General features: G+C 43.7%; 1 protein-coding gene across 1 annotated transcript in view; it reads right to left on the bottom strand.

Annotated features, from left to right (window-relative positions):
- Positions 1-23781, bottom strand: part of LOC116980481 — a 105141-nt gene that overhangs the window by 68564 nt on the left and 12796 nt on the right. The window contains exons 2-3 of the mRNA XM_033032749.1: positions 19091-19252; positions 119-369 (exon numbers count right to left, since the gene is read on the bottom strand). Coding sequence (XP_032888640.1) covers positions 119-369; positions 19091-19252 — 413 coding nt within the window. The remainder of the gene's footprint in view (positions 1-118; positions 370-19090; positions 19253-23781) is intronic.

Genomic DNA, 23781 nt, shown 5'->3' with positions numbered 1-23781 from the left:
ATTAAAAAAAATGCAAGTGACATTCAAATCAGGCATTAACGTAGGTTATATAGAGATTACGCAAATGAAAATAAATATATGCATATGTTAGCTCATATGGATCTGCTTCATGGCTTACCATACTGTGCAATCTCTTCTTCTTCAATGTTACTTCATTGTAGTTGGTTAGTTTTTCCATCTGGACATTAGGGGGAGAAAATGTTTTCCTTTTGCCTGATCGAAGTCCACATGGGTGATGAGTAATGATGCCAGCGGGCTTATCCTCAGTGATGGGTTGCTCCTGGTAACCAGTGCTTTCAGATTTCACATCAGATAGATCGCCTCCTGCAGAGCTGCACTCCCCAGCGTTATTGTTTCTGGTATTTTTCACTGCAATAAGAATTTCTATAATAATACTTTTATTTAAAAAATACCTCTTGTTTTCATTCATATGCAAAGCATCACATATCTAAATAAACTGTTAAAATACATGGGGGTATTTTGGCAAAAAAAATATTTGCAGTAAATAAAAGAAAGGAGAATGGAAATGTGTGTGTAGGAAATTATAAACACAGAAATTCCATCAAAAATATTGATTCTCAAATAACCTTTAATAAATGTGAATGCTGTTTACTGTTCCCTCAATGAAGAAAGTAACCAAGGAGATTAGTATTCTAACTGAGAGTAATTAAGATGTAAAGATGTAGAAGGTACAATGGTTCAAGTGTTTCCTTGCCACTTAGAAAAAAATATTTATTTAAATCCCATTCCGTGGAACTTGTTTTAAAGAAGTGGGCCCAAAGTAGGCTTGACAGCTACCAGCTGACACCATTCTCAGTATAGTTAATTTGAGGGAAAATAAAACAGCCATTAATACCAATACTTACTCCACTGCCATTGTCAGGATAGTTCACCATTCTACTAACCAATCCCAGGGCACTGCATTCCTTTAGCAGCAGTCAGCAAATACTCCCGATTTCTGGCAAACAAGCTCCACCTATCCACATTCTAATCAGAGAAGTGACATTCAAAGATTCAATGAAGCTTTTAAACCAGGATGATTGATTCTTGCCGTGTTCAAGAAGGAACTGCAGGTGCTGGAAGATCGAAGGTACACAAAAATGCTGGAGAAACTCAGCGGGTGCAGCAGCATCTATGGAGCGAAGGAAATAGGCAACGTTTCGGGCCGAAAAAACCCGAAAAAGGGTTTCGGCCCGAAACGTTGCCTATTTCCTTCGCTCCATAGATGCTGCTGCACCCGCTGATTGATTCTTGCCATTGTCCTATTCCTTCCATTCCTCAAACACTGATTTTATGCTGTCAGATACACATTCCAGCAGATAGAAGATTTGTTACGGCAAGGAAGGATGCCATTCAATCCATCAAGTTCACTGTGGTTCAATGCAATGGAATTTAATGCACGTTATTTCCCTATAAGTCCTTCAAACTCATTCCTTTCAGACACACCCCCAATTTCCTTTTGAACATCACAATTGAACCTCCCTCCACTACTAAAACTGGCAGGGAATTCCTGACTCTAACCACGTCCACTAAAAAATGATTTTCCTCGTGTCACTTTTAGTTCTTTTGGCAATTATCATTATTCCATGATTCCCTAGTAGAAGAAGATGGGGTCATAGATAGACTGGAGAAGACTGAAGACCCCATCTTTCATCACAGGAATAATTTTACTAAATCTCTTTTGCAATTGCTCTAAAGTCTTTACATTACTCCTAATATGCGTCACCCAGTGAGAAAATGCTTGACAATATTTAGAGGTCCATCACAATTTCTTAGGCCTTGTAGTCTATGCTGCTATCTATAAAGTCCAGGAACCTGTCCGCTTTTTTCTGAAAAGCAATTTTGCAATCTGCATGTCACTATCAATGGACTACATTCAGGTGAGCCCAGACCATTGTGTTTTTTGCACCCGTTTTTTAACTGAGCCTTCGATTTCAAATAGCTTCCAATTGAGTCTTGCTACAAATATTTAACACTTCACATTTTTTATGCATACTGCAAGCTATTTATATCTCCATAAAACGTATTATTATCCAGTTCACAGTTCCTCCAAGTCCAGTGTCATCTAGAAATTTTGTAAATATGTCTTGTACACCCAATTCCAAGTTACAATATATGTCTTTTTACAATACTGCACACAAAAATGTGACAAAGGGGGTCAATTTTCAAATTCCTTCAAAAAAGTTGACAAGCACTTTGTTGGGTTCATGACTAACATAGTATCAACAAAAAATATAAGAAAAGATAGCATATTGATGGCAAGTTTCAGAAAATGTCTTTTTATGTTTATGAATACCACATGGAACAATAACATTGCAAACATCATTTCCACTTTATTCGCATGATCATGTAGTAGAATACTGCATCCATCTGAGTGGACACCGCAACGCGCGTTACACATTATACATACAAACGTACGTTGCGGTGACACTCAAAGGTTTTGTGTCCCAGAAAACGAACAATACATTATTAGCGAACAACAAACATTTTCACCAATGTGATCGCATTACCTTATGGATTTGAGCTATATCGATGGCCGATGATTCGTCAGAAGGTTTAATTTGGGAATATTTTTTAGTAAGTAAAATGTCTCCGTAACGGTAGTTGTGGAGCTTCCGGAAGTTGACACCAAGGAATTAAGTTAGCGACTTGGTCCGTACGAAAGGTAAACAAGAGACAGTGTGTTGCCAAATTGAAGATTGGCTCAGTTTCTTAGTTTTGATGACCAATTTATGTCCAAAAACATTTTTTCATTGATTTAAAAAGTCAGAAAATATATCGTAAACAGTCGTTGCGTATTTGACACCACAACGTTTTTGATATATTAAATTGAAAAATAAGAAAAAAGAATTAACTCGCCCAAAAATCATTACAATAGGATACCTCGTTGGGTTTTTGAAAAGCATTACAGGTTTGGATCCTCCGTAGTTTAACTTAGAGGTATCGACCCCGATAACGGTCGTTGTGACAATGGACACCAAGCACAACGACTGCTACGGGATCTTTGCTAAGCGGAATGCCAGACTTGTTCCTGTGCTTTTCTCCTGGAAGATATTTCCCTAGATCATTATCAAAACGTATATGTATGAGGGGCCATATGAAGTTTATTTATGAATTAAATATTCATGACTAAATGTGGCAGAGTTTTTAATGTCACATTTTTGGTGTCCAAAATGGTGTTAAAACAATGAAAATTTGTCTGTTATGCAAAAAGCTTTTGATTTTTGGTCTTGAAGTTATCTAATTTATATGTTATTTATAAGGTTTCACATGATGGGTAGATTTTTGTTAAGAACAGTGTAATGGTGTAAAAACCTGAATAATAATCTCGTTCCTCAAAATCTCTCCAGTATTGTAAAAAGACATATATATTAAGAAAATATATATATCCTGCATACTAAAATATTACCTTTCCATTTAATATAACTACACATAACTTTAAGGTGAGAGGGGCAAGATGTAATAGAAACCTGAGGGACAACTTCATTCAGAGGATGGTGGATGCATGGGACAAGCTGACAGAGGAGGTAATTGAGGTAGGTCCTAAACAACAGTTGAAAGACACTTGGAACAGGTACATGGATAGGAAAGGTTTAGAGGAATATGGACCAAATGTGTGCAAATAGAGCTAGCTCAGATAGGCATCTTGATCAGCGTGGATGAATTGGGCCAAAATGCTTATTTCCATGGTGTGTGGCCCCATGGCTCTATGACTATAATTTTAAGATGTGAACCAGATGACGTTAGACTAGTGATTCCAAGACAAAGTCTGTTCCACAAAACAGGTAGCTTATAACTGCACAAGTTGTAAGACACAAAAAGCTGGAGAGTAATTCAGCGGGATAGACAACATCCCTGGAGAGAAAGAATGGGTGATGTTTCGGGTAGAGACCTTTCTTCAGACTCAGTCCAGTCTGAAGAAGGGTCTTGACCTGATACGTCATCCATTCCTTCTCTCCAGAAATGCTGCCTGTCCCGCTGAGTTACTCCAGGTTTTTGTGTCTATCTTCGGTTTAAACCAGCAACTTCAGTTCCTTCTTACAACTATTGGAATATCCGGCAACTCATGGATGTAGTGACGGGATGATCATGTCACCTCTTCTGAACAATTTCCCTTACAACAGGGAAAGAAAAGCAGCAATATTTATTCAGCCAATAAACCCTGCACTATCTCTACATGATCATCTCCTCTACAAATATGCCCTGCTGACATCTACAGGTTCAAACCAGTATTACCCAAGAATCTCCTCACTAATTTACATTCACTGACTAAGCTGAAATTCTGATTTTATTGCATGATTTTTTTTTACTAATGTATTTTGGGGCATGGTCTAATGCTATACACTGTGGCTGTGACATTTACTCTTCAGAAAAAAGAGAGAAATCTTATTATTGTGCATTATAAAGTATATAATCATGACAATGCCCCAAGTCTGGATAATAAATCAATCAATTTGGGTAGAGTTATAGTGTGGGGTAAAGAGGAAAATTAGCAGCTGAGGATTTGCTCAACTGAATGATAAATCATTGATATATACATTTCTGAATTTCTTCCCAGAGGTACATTATCCAATTTAATTAAAGATAGATCCTTCACTCTTAAATACCAGCATTTTATTTTCATGGCATCTTCATATGACAGACCACAATAACATAATGTCAATTTTTCTGATACAGGCAGCTTATAATAAAAACCTCAATCAGCATGGGCTGCAGAATATTTTTAGGGTCATAATGCATTACGATCTGAAAACTGCTGTGCTAGGTTCATCTCAAATGTTAAAACGGCATGGCTGACAGCTACAATTCTCAAGACCAAAGTCTAGGCGCCATGGTGGCATATAACTGATGAGTGTGCATTTCTTCTAACCATAATACAAACAATGTTGTCCGTCATAAAATGCAGTACAGCATGTACAAATAATGCAAATATTTATCACTGCTTAGTAACTCTGATTCTGGGCCAAATGCTGTTTCTCAATAAATTGTGACTGCTTGTGACTGGGAAATGAATTGCATGTTATAAGGTCATCAGGAGGCATAAGGTTATGAAAGAGGCAAGAGATACATATCATGTGGAAAATAAAAGCATGCTGATTTGCTGAACTTACAGTCAAATTAAAAAGGACACAAAGTGCTAGAGTAACAGCGGATTAGGCAGCATCCCTGGAGAACATGGATAGGTAGATATGGGCCTAATGTTATTATATCTCTTACTTAAAATCCATGTAAACAATATCCACCACCTCACTGATTACATTTGTCACATCCTCAAAAAACTCAAATTAAGTTGCAAGACATGACCATGCTGACTGTCATTAATTAACCCAACCTAACAAATTCTGCCCCATCTGAGCCTTTTCACTGAGTAAGTCCCAGTGAATATTGGGAAGTTAAAGTCACCCACTAAGACAACCCTGTTGCATTGGCATATTTTAGAAATATGTCTACATATGTTCTTCTATCTTCCACTGGCTATTGGGCGGCCTATTGCACAATCCCATTGTTTCACCTTTCTTAGTTTGGAGCGCTACTCAAATTGCCTCAGTGGAGGAACCCTCCAGTATTTCTACTCGTGTGCGGACGAGGCGTCGAAAGACGAGAAGCCGAAGCGAAGAAGTGGAAGCCAAGATACCGAATGGACACGACACCGAAAAGTAAAATAACAGAACGGAACGATGCCGAAAAGCCAAATAACCGAACGTAAACGACGGCAAAAAGCCAAGATACCGGACGGAAACGACGGCGAAACGCCAAATAAGTGAACGGACACGACGCCTAAAAGCCAAATAACCGAACAGACGCAAAGAACGGACATCACATCTCCGGGGACGAGATTTGTCCAAGACGTTGTCAGCTATTGGTCCAGAGCGTGCGTGCGTCTCTCTCTCTCTCTCTCCCCCCCCTCCCCCAGGGATATAGCAAGACGTTGTTCTTAGTCTGAAGTCGTACGCAACAAACCTTTAACGTCCGGCATGATTTCCAGTATCCTTCACATCAACCAAGAACCTCGTGGTGCAGTAGAATCAACCACCAAAACGATATCACCTGGAATCAAATTTCTTCTTATTTTCAACCATCGTTGTCGTTCTTAGATTAGAGGCAAATTACAGGCAAATATTCTTGTGTCCACCTTTTCCAAAAAAGATCTGCCATATATTGTACTTGCCTCCATCTGCGTCTCATATATAAATCTTCTTTCCATAGAGCCCAGGTGGTAGCATTGGATTGGTCTTCAACAGAAGAATACGATTTGGTGTAAGTGCTTCCAGGTCATTCGGATCATCAGAACTCCTAGTATTGGTCGAGCATTTAAAATTGCTTCAACTACACAAAATAAAGTTTGCAATCCTTCATCGTCCAAAACTTGTTGTTTAAGAACAGAACGTAGCACATTTCTAACCATGCGGATCAACTGTTCCCAAACATGATGAGAACCCGCAGAAGGATTACAATTCCAATCTATCCCATCCTGATGCATAACACTCTGGATTTTATCCTGATTTAAGCCTTTAAGTACTTCTCTAAATTCCCTTTCCGCTCCAACAAAATTTGTACCATTGTCTGAGCTTAACGATAAAACTTTACCTCATCAACAGATAAATCTCCGTAATGCACGATACTGGAGTCTGTGTCAAGTGTAGATGCAACTTCAAGATGTTTGCCATGCAACTGAAGATTATACCATACCTTTTCACAAGACTTCGTCCTCTCAACATTTATAGGATCGAAGTAATCTACTCCTACATTTGTAAATGGATTATCAGGTTGAATCCTCTCCAGAGGTAAGTCCGCCATCTTCTGATCTCCAACCTTTTCCTGCTGTCGTCTGCACACAACACAATTTTTTATTATCTTTCTTGCAGCAGAATTAGCTTTGATAATCTAATATTTCTTACGAAGTTGCAACAGCATGTGGTTCCTTCCTCCATGTCCAATTCGTTCATGAATATGTCGTGACCCACAAGGCGGGAGAGAGAAACAGGGAATTATAGACCAGTTAGCCTGACAGCAGTGGTGGGGAAGATGCTGGGGTCAATCATAAAAGATGTAGATAAAGGACCCTGTAGTAGTTGACAGTTAAGTGATGTTCCTTTGAAGACTGCAGCACAGTCAAAGATCACCCTCAAGGTCCCTTTCTTTGAGTGATACACCCCATGGTGTGGAATGTACCAAAGCTCTCCATCACTTCGATCCAGCTGGTCTGTAGGTACCATTTCGGCATAATCATTGTCAATCATGTCCTTTAGGAAAGATGTACATTCAACATGAAATTTAGTATTCTTGCCAAATTTGCATTTCAGATTCTGGGTGCGTTGCTCTGCAATGCAACGATTATTCTGCAGGCTAACACTTCCTTGTTTGAAAGGCAAGTCTAGACAATAGTGTCCGTGTATCATCTTTACTGAGTGATTCATAATATCCAAGAACTTTAACTCTTCTCTGGACATGTCTTCTGATTCCTTACTGGTACTTTCATTGAAGTCATGGTTGTATTGCTTGATCAATAGCTCTTCTATAGGAGGACTTGTCACCCTTCATACAGCAGATCAAGAGGCAACTGCTTGGCTAAAGGGCTTTGCAGTTGCTAAATAAATAAATAAATAGCTCTTCTAATTTAACAGTAGATATTTGATTGACAGCAGCAGCAGGGTGGTTACTCTGGTTCCTGCTTCTGTTGTTCCTTCTCAAGGAGCCATAGATTACCAATCCGAGTAGGGTTCTCACAGCAAATGGTCCAACCCCTTGACTGCTGACAAACTCTTTAGTTTCCAATGTCTTCAAAGCATTCGTTCCAATAAGTAGGTCTATACCAGAGTTTATTTTAGGTAATTTGACATCCTTCATATAAGGTCATTGTTTCAAGTCTTCTTGCTTGGGTATATTTAGATGAGAAACAGGCATGGTCTCATGTGTAAACACATCAGATAGTCGTATAAAATTGTCTTCGTCCAGACTAGATATTTCCATACCTGTAATATACTGACTATAGCAGCATTTCTCCTAATTCATGGTACGCAAGACAATCTTAGCCTTTTCTCCTGTAATGTCCAGCCTTCTCATCGAGCTTTCTGTGCAAAAGGTAGCCGAACTTCCATGATCCAAAAATGCATATGTTTGCAACACTGTATTCCCTGTGCTCCTTACCTTTACTGGTAAGATGGAGAAAATACAGGTTTTTACCCCTGCCCTAATATGCGCATTTATCTGAGGTGAGGTAACATTTATGTTTATTGTTAAATTCTTTAATGTTGTGTCTTATCTTTATCTGTGTGCTGCATGGCAAGTTAAATTTCACTACACCAATTGGTGTATGTGATAATAAATGTCCTTTGTATCCTTCGTAACAGCATCACTTGTAGCTGGGTTCTCCTTCTGTTCTATTTGCTCCGGCTTCTTTTCCGTATTCTTCGGTTCAGTATGAAGTAATTCAGGATGACCTTGTCTGCACTTATTGCAAGTCATATGACTCTTGCAGTCTCTAACCATGTTTCCTTTCTTCAAACATCCAAAACAGATTCCCTTCTCCTTTAAGAAGTCCACCTTTTCTTTATATTTCTTCTTCTTGAATTTTATGGTGTGAACAACCTCATCACATGACAAACAGAACCCTTTTTGCTTAATAAGCGTGTTCGGTATTCCGACAGCGCATGCCCAGGTCAAAGGTCACAAGCGAAAAACACTATGGGCAGTCGTGCCGCAGCATGGACACAGACCTGCACCTCATCCGCAGCCAGGATCGATCCAAAGTCTCCTGCACCACAATCGCTGCCGAACCGCCGCTGGACCATCCCCGTCCCCTCCTGAGTGCCCCCCGTCCGGGGACGGCCAGAGACATCAGGAGTCAGACAGGAGCGGCATCCCCAGGTCCACAGACAGCTCAGAGAAGCAGTGCTAAATCCAGCTCAACTCTGCCTGTCTTGCCGGGTTAACGTACCAGCCCTGCCTGGACTTACGGAAACGATGGCCCAGGCTTACAGCCAGCGCAGAGAAGCAGCGCTAAATCTAGCTCAACTCTGCCTGTCCCGCTGGGTTAACCTCCAGCACTGCCTGGATTTACAGAATCGACGGCCTAGGCTTACAGCCAGCGTGGAGAAACAGCTCTAAATCCACAGCTCTGGGCTGGTGTCCCATCAGTCTAGGCAGGGCTGTAGGTTAACCTGGCGAGACAGGCAGAGTTGAACTGGATTTAGCGCTGCTTCTCCGCGCTGGCTGTGGGCCTGGGAGCGCCGCTCTCGTCTGATTTCTGACGTCTCTGGCCGCCCCCGGATGGGGAGTGAGGCTCTTGGAAGGGGATGGGGATGGTCCAGTGGTGGTTCGGCAGCGATTAAAGCGCCGGAGATCCAGGTTCGGTCCTGGCTGCAGTCCATGCCTGTGGTCTGTGTCTGTGTCCATGCCGCGGCACAGCTGCCGAGAGTTTTTATTGCTTGTAACCTTTGACAAATCCCATGATTCCTTGCGTTTTTCGGAATACCGAACACCCTTATAGTGGATGCATCTCCTTTCATTCCTCCTGCCGTTTCTACAGGTATTATAGCGGTAGCAAAACTGCTTTCCTTAGGTCCTGATCTTCCTTTTGTTTTAGTAAAAGTAGATTCTTTAACAGTTGCTGGTTTAGGATCGTGAATATTCCCATGGCATAGATTTGACATTAACCGTACTTCTCTTTCCATGAAACTCACCAGATCAGGAAGCATGGCTTCTCGTTTCTCAACTTCCAGTATCAGACCTGCTCTATCCCTCCATCTTTCTCTTAGCCTATAGGGCAGCTTTAGAATGATAGTTCTCATATTACTAACAACAGTCATTTCTTCCATGTGGTCGAGATTTCTCATTGAGCTACAACCTCCAAGAAATATCGCAAATTCATACAAAGCCTTCACATCTTCTGCCTTGATAGCTGTCTAAGCATAGGCCTTCTTCATGTATGCATTAGCAATCTTCTGTTCGTTATGCATTAGCAATCTTCTGTTCGTTATGCATTAGCAATCTTCTGTTCGTTACCAAAATGTTCTTTAAGCAATTTTCTTGCCATTTGATAGCCCTCTTCTGCAGGCAAATTTCAACAATTTATTACAAGCTGCTTTGCATATCTGCTTTTGTAGTGCTCCAGAAATCGTAAGCAATCTCTTTCATTAGTGGTTTTCATTTCAACTCCTTCGTGAAACGCTATTATGAAAGTTTCACATTGCAAAGGATCACCATCATACATAGGAATTTCCATTGGGGGTAAGGTGGAAGAGAGATTTTGTTGAGCTAGGAGCTCGCTGATTCTCGTTTGATTCCTCACCAATTCATAGAATTCACTTTTAGATCCCTGGCTGGGTGCAGATGGATGGTGAACAGGCCTCTGAAAGTCTTGGCTTGTAGAAGCCTATGTATTGGGCCTCTGAGAAGAGTGCTGGGTCGCTGGCTTATTATGAGCCTCAATAGACAGCCCAAAAGTTGTTTGCTTCAGTCTAGCTCCTTGTTGCTGAAATGAAATTTTGTCGCCTATCCACCTACTCAGCACTAGTTCTGAGTCATGCCAGATATTCTCTGGCTGTAGATTTGATTTAGATATTCCCAGTTTAGCAGCTCCTTCTTGGACTAAGGAACTCTCCCTCTGAGATATTCTTGTATCTTGACATTCCAGTATCTCCTTCTGTTCCTTGGAAGCTGCCAACTTCGTGGCTATTTCCAGCCGTTCTTTCTGTTTTCTCAACTGCCTTTTTCATTCCTCGGCCTCTCTCTTCAGCTGTTCTTCTTGCCTTTTCAGCTGCTCACTTTGTTCCTCAGCCTCTCTCTTCAGCTGTTCACTTCGCTCCTCAGCCTCTCTCTTCAGCTGTTCTTCTTGCCTTTTCAGCTGTTCACTTCGTTCCTCAGCCTTTCTCTTCAGCTGTTCTTGTTCCTCAATCTCATATTTTTTCTCCTAGGCAGCAGCTTCTAGCGAGAGAGCAGCTACTTCAGCTTCGGCTTCCATTTGAGCAGAGACTCTTGTAGTTAAGACTCTTGTAGGTTACAGAACCAGATTTATGTCTTGATCTTCGTGTTAAGACATTTGAAATACTATCTTGATGTGTCATTTCTTCTCCCACTTCGACACCTTGTTGCATAGCACTTACGACTGTAAGTTGTTCAATTTCAAGTAACTACTTCTTCACATACTCTGCAAAACCATCGAAAAACTCCACTTTTTCTTGGAACCACTGGGTGTGCTTTTCGAGTTCTCCCTCAGGCAGTTGTAAACTCAGCAATGAGTTTTGCTTTTCTCCAACCTTGCGGACGAGGCTGAATAATTGCTCCCAATTATATGGCACTGTCTTCGCATTCTCATCTAATTCCATTAGTTTCTGGTGTTCAATTTCCTTGGCTATCTGCTTCCATAACTTGTTTCTTTCCATCTGGCATCTTTCCAGGTCGGCTTCTTCTCCCTTTTCAGTGCACTTGGTTTCTCTCTTTCCATATCTTCTCTCTACTGGCTCCACGGCTCCCTCTTCGTACTTACCTGTCGGAAGATCCATGATGAGTAAATTCTTGGCTGGCTGCCAGATTGTTTATTCAAACGTAGAGCAGGAGTTTGCAAGTCTGTTGCAATAAAATTAGCTGTCAATAAAATTACTAATCAAGTAGTAAAATCTTTATTTCGCCAGGCGGGTGTGGCCGTAAACTCTTACAGTATGTAATATACAGACTATAGGTTCACTCTATCCCCATACACAGAGGTAATGTTCAATCAGATATATTTATACCCCAATAATCAGTGATTCAGCAATACTTTATCTTCCAGAGCATTGTACAGCCTCTGGCATGTTAAGATTGACAGGTTCTTCTGATTTTTTTGCAGATTCAAGCACTCTTGTTGGAGTGAGAGAGTTAGAGAAAATTGCTGCGATGCCTTGGCAGAAACTCCAGCAATGAGTAGTGCAATGTATCCACTGCCGGGGGAAATTAACTAGCCCATTAATGGGATTGGTCCGATTCCCTGTCATTCAGGGTCTTGCCACACCTCACACTTTTAAACTGAGAGTTTTAAACTGTACTGACAGTAGGCTGCAATATGTTAAAGTTCTTGGGGCAAAAGTGAGCAGCCTCGATTCTTGCGGGGTAGTTAAGGTACAGTGTCTGGAAAGCCACCAGCTCGACATCCTGCTTTTTCCCTTTCAGTCTTCTTTGATTATCTGCTGTTTCTCTTTCTCTGGTGCTCTGTGTTGTTTAACTCTCTCACTGCTGGATCCATTACTGCTCTTCTTCTTCTGCCTTAAGCCCTCTCCCTTCTCCCTTATCAGTTCTTCCTTCTTCTGGGGGTGCCCTTCCCTGTAGGAGTACCTTCCTCTTCACGGGATCTTAGTGTCGTAGCTCCTGCTGTTAGTGACTGGTGGCCAGGCATGGAGAAGATATTGTACACTATTTCCAATTTTGTTTCTCTCCCCGAATGTGTTCCTCATCCCCTCTCTCTGTAAACAGGGTCACCATGCCAGACAAGGGGTCTCCGTGGATATTTTGCTTAGGTTTCCATTTTTACATACCAATTGTTTAATATTATGTTGGCCAACCATATTCTCTTTTTTTTTTTAATCTATTCATTATGTAATCTTTACATATTGCAACAGTATGTTCTGCTTCTTCAATAACACTTCAATATTTTCAAGGTTTTGGATTCTTTTACCAGTATCTAGTGTAAACATTCATTAGCTGACCACGTCTTATCTTGTCAAAGTTCAAAACATCGTTATTTCCAAGGTCATGGCTCAGCACTAGCTGGCTTATCTTTAAACCACTGTAAACAAGCTTCCTCAGATGTTTTCAATATTTCTACAGGCTGTCCCTTTAAGGATGTGTTGACGTAATAATGTTTCAACGTAATGACGTGGTCATGTAAGACGTATGCTTCCAGACTGAAATTCAAAATAATCTTCAGGAACTCCGACACCAAACTGAAACTTCTAATCTGAGAGTCTGCGCCAGACTCCTCTAACAAAAAAGACACACCCCTACTACGTATCAAATCCCACCTACAAAAGTACAGGCAGATAAAAACTAAAACTGAAAATATCAGACATGATAATAATACTGACTTAAGCTTAATGGCTCCTACAGTTGGTGTCCAATACTTGCTCTGTTACATTTATATTAAATACTCATTGTTCATTTCACTGTTGTGAAATGTGTACAAAGTACTCAACAGGTTTCCTCTTACATCTTATCCAGAGCTGCCTAGTTTTGTCAGAGCATTTTAGTATTCTAGTACCTGAAAATCACTATTTTGCTGAGGAAATCAGTATTTTTACGCGGTGCCATTTTGCTGAAATTTTTTTATTTTTAATATGCAGTCATACCCATGTAAGAGTACAATAATGCATAACTTGTTTATTGTGTATTTGTAATACAGTTTATTGTGTATTATATGTCATAGCTGCTTTCTTGCATCTCTCTCTCTCTCTCTCTCTCTCTCTCACTCTCTGTGTAGGCTGCAGCCATCGTCTTCTTCTTGGTTCTTGGGTCCTCCAAAATATTCCAACTGGAATTTAAACTGGAGGTGGTGAAGGGAGGGATTAAGCCAGAAAGGGTATAAAGAACACACACTATAGAATTTGACATAAAACATCCCCACACAGCAGAATCAAAGTTTCCCACTGTGTGGGAAGGCACCAAAGTCAGTCTCTTCCTCCACTGTTCCTCGTGGTCAGGGCCTCCCCAAGCCCTCTGCAGTTGCAGCTACGGGCGGCCCGATGTCCAGGACCGCTCGCCGGGGTGATACAAGTCCGACGTCGGGGCTGCGGGACGTCCTCAGCAGCGTGGACACCAGAGTCGTCCCCCTCCTACCGGAGTCGGCGGCTTCCAAAGTCCGCAGGCCGCGCCGGGTGGAGACTGCTGCTGTAGACCCTCTGCAAGGCGCCCCAGGACTCCGCGATGACGGTCAGCGCCGCCCGCGTTAGAAGCTCTCCGCACCAGAGCTCCACAATGTTGGAGCAGCGGCCCAACGCTCCGGAGCTCCAAACGGCGACCCAGGTAGGCATCGCCCGCTCCGCGGTGATTCCAGCACTGCGCCGCCGCTGTAGCAGCCCTGGTCCGGTTCCCGGTCCCCGGCAGGAAAGGCCGCTCTGATCCAGCTGGTAGGCCGCGGGGTGGGGGGGGCGAGGACGCGACTCGGAGAAATAGTCGCGTCCCCGCCAGGAAGAGACTGGGGGCACCCTGAGGGAGTTCCGGGACTGCTGGGCACCGAGGGGGGTTGAATGTATCCTTGACAAGGATTGCAATATAATTGTTTAGCAGTTGCTTAGCATATTTGTTCGTCTTGTATTATGGTGGTGTTTTGTTTTATTGTATTGTCAATACTATTTTAATATTTGAATAAATATTTTTGATTTAAAAAAAAAAAAAGGAAGAGACTGGGAAATGGTTTCCCCCTTACCCTGCCCCCCTCCCCCACATAGAAAAGTTAAAATTTCCCCCAACACAAAACTTTAGACTAACTAAAAATAAAAAAAAGATTGAAATAACAGACTGGCTGTAGGTAGAGGCTGCTGCCAGTGCAGCGCCCCCTCGTCTGCTTCAGTAAGGGACTTTAGTAAGGCCTTTGACAAGGTTCCTCATGGAAGGTTGGTTAAGAAGGTTCAACTGTTGGGTATAAATGCAGGAGTAGCAAGATGGATTCAACAGTGGCTGAATGGGAGAAGCCAGAGGGTAATGGTGGATGGTTGTTTGTCGGGTTGGAGGCAGGTGACTAGTGGGGTGCCTCAGGGATCGGTGTTGGGTCCTTTGTTGTTTGTCATGTACATCAATGATCTGGATGAAGGTGTGGTAAATTGGATTAGTAAGTATGCAGATGATACCAAGATAGGGGGTGTTGTGGATAATGAAGAGGATTTCCAAAGTCTACAGAGTGATTTAGGCCATTTGGAAGAATGGGCTAAAAGATGGCAGATGGAGTTTAATGCTGATAAATGTGAGGTGCTACACCTTGGCAGGACAAATCAAAATAGGACGTACATGGTAAATGGTAGGGAATTGAAGAATACAGTTGAACAGAGGCATCTGGGAATAACCGTGAATAGTTCCTTGAAGGTGGAATCTCATATAGATAGGGTGGTAAAGAAAGCTTTTGGTATGCTAGCCTTTATAAATCAGAGCATTGAGTATAGAAGCTGGGATGTAATGTTAAAATTGTACAAGGCATTGGTGAGACCAAATCTGGAGTATGGTGTACAATTTTGGTCGCCCAATTATAGGAAGGATGTCAACAAAATAGAGAGAGTACAGAGGAGATTTACTAGAATGTTGCTTGGGTTTCAACAACTAAGTTACAGAGAAAGGTTGAATAAGTTAGGTCTTTATTCTCTGGAGCGCAGAAGGTTAAGAGGGGACTTGATAGAGGTCTTTAAAATGATGAGAGGGATAGACAGTTGATGTGGACAAGCTTTTCCCTTTGAGAATAGGGAAGATTCAAACAAGAGGACATGACTTCAGAATTAAGGGACAGAAGTTTAGGGGTAACAAGAGGGGGAACTTCTTTACTCAGAGAGTGGTAGCGGTGTGGAATGAGCTTCCAGTGGAAGTGGTGGAGGCAGGTTCGTTGGTATCATTTAAAAATAAATTGGATAGGCATATGGATGAGAAGGGAATGGAGGGTTATGGTATGAGTGCAGGCAGGTGGGACTAAGGGAAAAAAGTTGTTCGGCACGGACTTGTAGGGCCGAGATGGCCTGTTCCGTGCTGTAATTGTTATATGGTTATATGGTTGGTGATTGGTCGCAATGCCCCTCGGAGACTGCGTCCGATTGGCCGCCGATTGACCAGCGCATTATGTGATTGGACACATTGCCCTTGGAGACAGCGGCTGATTGGACGGGAATTTTAAGGGAAGCTAGCCAGTGATTGGACGCAACCCCCTCAGAGACAGCGGTTGATTGGCTGCCAAATAATCAGGCACAAAAAAATTAACAAATAGGAAAATAAAAAAATCGGAATTCGATTTAAATCAGACGAATATCATGCCTGATCTGCAGTTCCTTCCTAATGAAAAAGAACCCTAATCCATTCCCTCCACAGATTCCGCATAGCCCGCTGAGTTCCTCCAGCACTCTGTTTTTTATTTAACTCTGAAATTGAAGATATACATAAAGCTGGAGCAACTCAGCGGGACAGGCAGCGACTCTGGAGAGAAGGAATGGCTGACGCCTCGGATCGAGACCCTTCTTCAGACTGAACTGAACTCTTGTCGGTAAGAGTACTTGTGATTGTCTGAAGAAGGGTCTCGACCCGAAACGTCACCCACTCCCTCTCCCCAGAGCCGCCGCCCGTCCCACTGAGCCACCCCAGCTCCCTGTGTCCACCTTCAACTCCAGAGCCAAACAAAAAACAGAGTGCTGGAGGAACTCAGCGGGGCAGGTGGCACCCGCGGAGGCAACGGGCCAGGGCTCCCCCCCAACGGGAAGGAACCACAGATGCAGCCGTCCCCGCAAAACACCAAATGGTTCCGGGAATGCTGAGGCAAGAGAGACGAGATGCGGAGCGAGAGAGGGAGAGAGCGAAAGACAGAGAGACACAGCGAGAGGGAGAGAGAGCGAGGGATGGAGGGAGAGAGAGGGGAGAGAAGGAGGGAGAGAGAGCAAGAAAGAGAGAGCAAAAAAGAACGACAGGCAGAAAACCCCAACCCAAGCACCACGGCAGACCAACGCCCACAAAAACAATCATCAAGATCTTGAAACCCAAGACACCAATAGATTTAATCTGTTACAATCCCCAGAGGTACAGCATGACCCCCCCACATCCCTGCATTTTCCAAGCAGCAAGATCACAAGTCAACCCCACCGGGCCACCACCCCTCCATTGGCGAGGGGCATGGCAACAAAACAGGAAGTCGGGCCGATCCCGGCTGCTCCCACCTGCCCACTGCACCTCGTTGTTACAATTATCTATGGTCGATTTTTGCATTGTTAAATACGGACTTTAAAAAAATCTGTATTTAACAACGCAAAACTGTACATCCGCATTGTTATCGCATTTCCGTACAAAATACGGAAAATCCATACTACTTGGCAACTCTGCTTATCATAGCTAAAAATGCATGTTAGTAACACACCCAGCTTACTTTGCCCTACTTCAACAAAAAAAGAAATTTGTGCATTATTTGGCATTGGAGAGAGAAGGAACTGAATATGCTGTAAACTTGAGCAAAACACAAAGTACTGGAGTTACTCAGTGAGTCAGGGAGCATCTGTGGAGGGAATTTAGTTGCATTATCACTTTTAAATTAAAAAATTGCCCCATCTATTCATTCATACCAAACGAGCTTCTCCACCATATCATTTTGCATGAAGACCGACATAAAATATTTGGTTTCTCTGACATTTACTTAATACTCATCTTTGCCTATTTGGAATCCACGTTAATTTATTCTAATTATTTCCTTTTTTATGTATCTATTGAAGACTTTTTAAAATCTGTTACGTGTTTCTCACTAAATTGCTTTTGTATTCTACTTCCTCTTTCTTTATCAATATTTTCGTTTCCCTTACTGAAATTTTCCCAATTAACAGACTTACTGGCCTGTTTGGCAACTGTGTAAGCCTTTTCTTGTAGACCCATATGATCTTAACTTTTCTAAGACACTGATGGACCATTTCTCACATGGGGATTTTGTGGCATAAAATGGATATATATTTGTGTCGATTCTGTGTCGATTCTTCAAGCGAATTGCCATTGCTTGGTATTATTATAACTTTTAATATAGTTTCCCATCACAAACAGAATATGCTGGAAATACTTAGCAGGTCAGGCCACATCTGTGAGAAGAGAAATGTATTTAACGTTTCAGGTCAAAGACCCTCAATTAGAACTGGAGTATTCTATCTTTGTAGTATTTCTTAAGATTTAAGACACTGGTTTTGGATTGAACTAAATCACTTTCAACTTTTATATAACATTTTAACATGCATAATCACCCTCCGCTAAAGGCTTCTTAACAACCAGATTAGTAATAGCCCATTTTCTCTGTTTTATCAATAGATTTGATTTAGATCTGTTATATACTATCTGATATACACTCTATGAACACACCATCCTCAACTTTTGTACTGTTAATTTGGTTTGTTCAGTCCCCAACAATTACTGTATTACCCTGGTTGTATGCACCTCTAATTTGTTTATTTATGTGATGGCTCATATTACAATTACATTATGGGACGCTGCAGAACACTTCTAACAATATTTGATTCCTTGCCGTTTTTTAATCTACCCAAACTTCTTGATGTTCTCAGATATGATCCCCTCTCTCTACCGTCCTTATCCCTTTCTTTATTATCATGGCTACCCTCCACATTTTCCAATCGTGCTTACCTCAAGTTTCCAGGAGTTGTTAATTCCCAACATTGGTCATTTTAGCCATTACATCTCTGTAATGGCTATTGTATTGTAATACTTGGGTTCTATTTGTGCCATTAATTCATTTAGCTGCTTGGTATTTATGCTATGTATATTCTGATAGACAGCTTTCAATTTTGCTGTTAATTTTAACCATTTTTCACTGCTTGAACTCTAATTGGAGGTACATTCCCATGCTTCGTCCCTTACTGATAAATCCTGGTTTTTATTACCCATGATCCAACTTTGATCCTTTCTCCGCAAATTTCCCTTCACCTGACGTATTCCTCCCATTATTGAATTTAAAATTGTACCTGAGGCTCTAGTTATTCATTTCCCCAGACAATGGTCTCAGCCCTCAGCGCTACCTTTAAGATCCCCACACCTGCTTCATCTACTGCCACACTCTCTGTCCTTCCTATTTCCTTTAACTGACCACTTCTGCTGCACTTAATCCAAGTTGAAGCTGGAAGAAGGCAGCATTGTGGATTACCTTACTAGCCTGCAATGTCTCCAGTTTCCAAAATATACTGAGCCACAGTAGTTGATTAAGTGAACCTATGCATGTCAGAGCAGTCAAATTTTGAGGCAATTATGGAGTTCCATAATTCAAAGTAATTTGATATCACGGTCATGAAAATCAGCATAACAATGTTGTCAAGAATGTTATATTTCTTGTATCTTTTAATATGTGATTGACATTCAGCTTTCAAAACAATAGGCAACAGCTTCCAAGGTCACTTACGGTATACAAGGGTTGCCAAACATCTCCTTTGTTCCTGACTTTCTTGTGAAGTTGAGGGGACACTATTAACTGAAAGTACTCGCTGTGGAACTTGCATGTTGTGAATGTCAACAACTTCTGCACCATCAAAAATCAGTGCTTCTATTTCTTCTTCTGTTTTCACTAAAAGGCAAAATTTGGAAAGTTATTTCAGGCATTTCTGCCTTTAAAAAAAAGGGTGTGTTTGTTAATCAAACTTATGCAACTTCAACAATGCACATGGCATTGAACTGTATGTAAATCAGGCTTAGCAAATTATTGAGCTTTGCTTGTTCAAAGTGAAATGCTTAAGTATCTTCAAAATTAAGTTGGGTCCATCTATCTTAAGAATTAAGATACCACCGGACATCACTCGTAGTCACACTCTCTGGTTCGTGTTGACTGAACAGTTCTGCAGTATTTAATAACGGGTAATCTTTATCTGTGATAAAGTAACCATGTAAGTTGATGCATAATAATGTCCAAATATTATGCTCCAGCTCAATTAATAGCTCCTACGTTAAAATTTCTTCAGCCACAGAACTGACATAGATGTGGTTGCAACAGTCTCCATCAGCAATCACAAACAATAATTGCAGCACATCACATGCCTATCCTGTCGCATATATTTTATTTAGAGGGGAAGGAGGAGGGGAGAGGGAGAGAGGGGGGGAGGAGAACGGGGAGGGGGAGGGGCAGGGAGGAGGAGGGGGAAGGGAGGAGGAGGGGGAAGGGAGGAGGAGGGGGAAGGGAGGAGGAGGGGGAAGGGAGGAAGGAGGGGGAAGGGAGGAAGGAGGGGGAAGGGAGGAAGGAGGGGGAAGGGAGGGGAGAGGGAGGAGGGGGAGAGGGATGAGGAGGGGGAGATGGAGAAGGGGAGGAGAGAGGGGGAGGAGATGGGGAAGGGGAGGGGAGAGGGGAAGAGGAGAGGGTTGGGGACGAGAGGGGAGGAGGGAGCGGAGAGAGGGGGGAAGGAGGAGGAATGGGGAGGGGGAGGGGGAAGGGGAGGAGATATGAGAGGGGCAGGGCAGAGGTGGAGAGAGGGGATGGGGGAAGGGGAGAGAGGGGTAGGGGGAAAGGAGAGGGGTGGGGAGGGGGAGAGAAGGGAAGGAGGGGGAGAGAGGTAGGATGGAGTGGTGGAAAAGGGAGAGAGAGGTAGGGGGTGGGAGCGAGGGGTGGGGGGAGAGGGGGTGGAAGGGGAGGAGGGAGAGGGGTGAGGAGAGAGGGAGAGGGGGCAAGGGGAGGAGAGAGGGGTGGGGAGGGGGTGAGGGAGGGTGGGAAGGGGGGAGAGAGGAGTGGGGAAGAGGGAGGGGGAGGGGGAAGAGTGGGATGGAGGGGGTAGGGGAGAGAGGGGGAAGAGTGGGAGGCAGGGGGAGAGGGTAAGAGTGGGGAGTGACGGGGAGAGGGGGGAGAGAGAGGGGTGGGGAAGGAGAGAGAGGGGGAAGAGAGCGGAGAGAGGGGGAGTGGTAGGGAGAGGGGTAAGGGGAGAGAAGGGGAAGAGTGTGGAGGGGGAAAGGGTAAGAGTGGGGAGGGGGAGAGAGAGGGGTGGGGGAGGGAGAGGGGTGGGGGTAGGGAGGAGTGGTGGAAGAGAGAGGGGTAGGGGGAAGGGCGTGGGGGAGAGGGGGAAGGGGGGTGGGGGAGAGAGGGGTGGGTAATGGGGGTGAGAGGGAGGGGAGAGGGGTGGGGGGAGAGGGGTTGGGGCAGTCCATCAATTCCCCACTCCTCTCCCTCTATTCCCACTCTCCCTCCACAGCTCCCCCATTCCCCCCTCTCCATCCCTACTCCCTCCTCTCCCTCAATACCCCCACTCCCCCTCTTCACCTCCCCAGGATCTCGCCTGTCCTCGGTGACCTCCGGATCTGCAGAACTTGCTCGTTCACAGAGAGGGACACAGAACAGGAACACAGATGGACAGCGGGAGGGAGAAGTAGTCAGAGAACCAGATGCCAGCGAGGGGGGGTTACGTAACTTGGCTGACAGCAGCCGTTTAAAGCCGCTGAGGCAAGACGCGTTCGCCCAGGAGCGAGCGTTGGCAGTTGGTCGGGCAGCCCAGGAGCGATGGTCGACTGTTGGGGTACGTGAATGAGTGGGGGTCAACAGCTGGACGGCCGAGCGTCGACAGTTGGTGGGGGAGGGGGGGGGCGGGCGGTTAACGGGCATTGAACAATTGATTGAGTGTACGGGCGAGAAGGGTCGGCAACATTCCTTTCCCGTTAGTTCTGGGCTCATTAACCATCCCTTTACTCTCTTTCCCTCTAACTCCATCCTCGACTATCTCATTTGACACCCCACCCCCCTTATTCAGTTTAAAACCACCCGTATAGCAGTGGCAAACCTGCCTGCCAGAATGCTGGTCCCCCACCTGTTAAGATGCAATCCGTCCCTTTTGTACAGTTCCCCCTCACTCCAAAACAGATCCCAGTGATCTAAGAATCTAAATCCCTGCCCCCTGCACCAGTTCCTCAGCCACACATTCAGGTCCCGTATCTCCCTGTTCCTGCTCTCGCCAGCACGAGCAACTGGAAGCAAACCGGAGATAACAACCCTGGAGGTCCTGCTTTTCAGCATTTTTCAGAGCTCTCTAAAGTCACGCTGCAGAATATTCATCCCCTTCGTTCCGACATCGTTTGTACCGACATGCACTACCACTTCCGGCTGTTCACCTTCGCCCTTGAGGATTTTCTGCACTCTGTCCGTGACATCCTGGATCCTGGCACCAGGAAGGCAGCACACCATCCTCGAATCCCGTCTGTTGCCGCAGAAACCCCTGTCCGTACCTCTCACAATGGAGTCTCCAACTACAATGGCGTTGCCTGACGTTGGCCTCTTTGGTTTTGGCTCAACAGCCCTTTTTGCTTCGCAAGCCTGTTCGCTGCTCAGTGTGATAACGTCTTCTGTCCCGATAGCTTTTAAGTGGGCAAACCTGTTCACAAGAGTTTCCCTCCCTTTCTCACCATCACCCACTTTCTCTCTGCCAGTACCTCAGGTGTAACAATCTTACTGTAGGACTTGTCGAGGAAAGACTCAGTTTCTCGGACGAACCTGAGGTCATCCACTTGCCTCTCCAGTTCCCCAACACGGTCCTTCAGGAGCTGTACCTGGATGCACTTCTCACATTTGTAGCAGCCAGAGGCACCAGCAGTGTCCTTGACCTCCCACATACTGCAAGCATCGCGGGATGCTGCATCACATACTGCAAGCATCACAAAGTCCATGGGAGCTCTGATGATTCGGCAGTTTTAATGATTATCCTCTCCAATAGAACTCTCCAAAAGTCACCATTTATAATGTGAGATATAATAATTTTCTTATTAAAATGCTAATTTTTTTAATGAGTTTTGCAGCTCTGTTGTGTCAATCCCTGATAACTGTAATTCATTTTCTGATGCCTGTACTTGATTGGTGATTTGTACAAATGTCGCTAATCATCTTACATTCTGTGCAATACCATCTATTTAAATTGCTCACAAAAAAACCTGGGCAAAAACAACTCACATGTCCATGCATTGGACTGATTAGGGATAGTTAGCTTGGTAAATCGTTTTCTCACCAATTTGGTTGTTTTTCTTTGAAGAGGAGACTAAGAAGATCAATTCAGTGTGATAGACGTTGTCTATGTAGACTTTAGCAAAGCCTTTGACAAGGTACTGAATAATAGGCTGGTCTGGAACAAAGATCTTAGAGCAGAGCAAGATGGGTTACTCTCACGCAAACGCGTAGTACGCTCATGGGCAGATTCATGGGTGATTATAGGACCCATTTTAGCAACCAGCCCCCGCCATCTTGTTCCGCCATCTTGCTTCCGGCCAAAGATCGGATCTTTGTTTCCGCCTCCGCTCCCGTATGTTCGCTTTGGTCTTTGACTTGGGCGGGGAGAAGGAGTGTGCGGCCCGGGGCAGCGGGGAGAAGGAGTGTGCGGCCCGGGGCAGCGGGGAGAAGGAGTGTGCGGCCCGGGGCAGCGGGGAGAAGGAGTGTGCGGCCCGGGGCAGCGGGAGAGGGAGTGTGCGGCCCGGGGCAGCGGGGAGAGGGAGTGTGCGGCCCGGGGCAGCGGGGAGAGGGGCATGGGAGGGTGGGAGACATTGTAGTGTGGGGACAGGCGAGGGAGTGCCGGGGGAGAGTTGAGGGGTGGGATAAGGCCTAGTATGTGTGAAGTTGCGGGGAGGTTTACAATGTTTCTTATTTAATGTCCCTTGTCTAGTCTGAAATAAAGTTCATCATTGGATCAGAAGAAATATAATTGTGTGTGTTATATGATTATATACATTTATATCACATTCATGTATGTGTGTTTATAAACATTTTATTCTTTAACAAGAATTAACAGAATTATGAACTAACAGAATTATGAATCTAACCCTATATCACACACAAAAACTTCCCCCGCAATGTCAATTACCCTGCGAGTTGGGTCGGGTCGGGTCGGGTAGGTTCCGGTTACTACAAAATCAACTCAAACACTGCTTGTGAGCCATTTAAAAAGAAATGATATAAAAAACATAAAAAAAGACAATTACCAGAGTCAAATTTTATTCTTGACAAGTATGAACTGACAGAATTATGAATCTAACCCTATATCACACACACAAACTGTTGCCCCGCAACATTATAATAATAATAATAAATTTTATTTATTGGCGCCTTTCAATAGTCTCAAGGACACCTGATTACATTGATTA

This window comes from Amblyraja radiata, chromosome 14 (genome assembly GCF_010909765.2).
Source record: "Amblyraja radiata isolate CabotCenter1 chromosome 14, sAmbRad1.1.pri, whole genome shotgun sequence".
NCBI classification, from domain to species: Eukaryota; Metazoa; Chordata; class Chondrichthyes; order Rajiformes; family Rajidae; genus Amblyraja; species Amblyraja radiata.
This window is presented reverse-complemented; position numbering and strand designations above follow the sequence as displayed.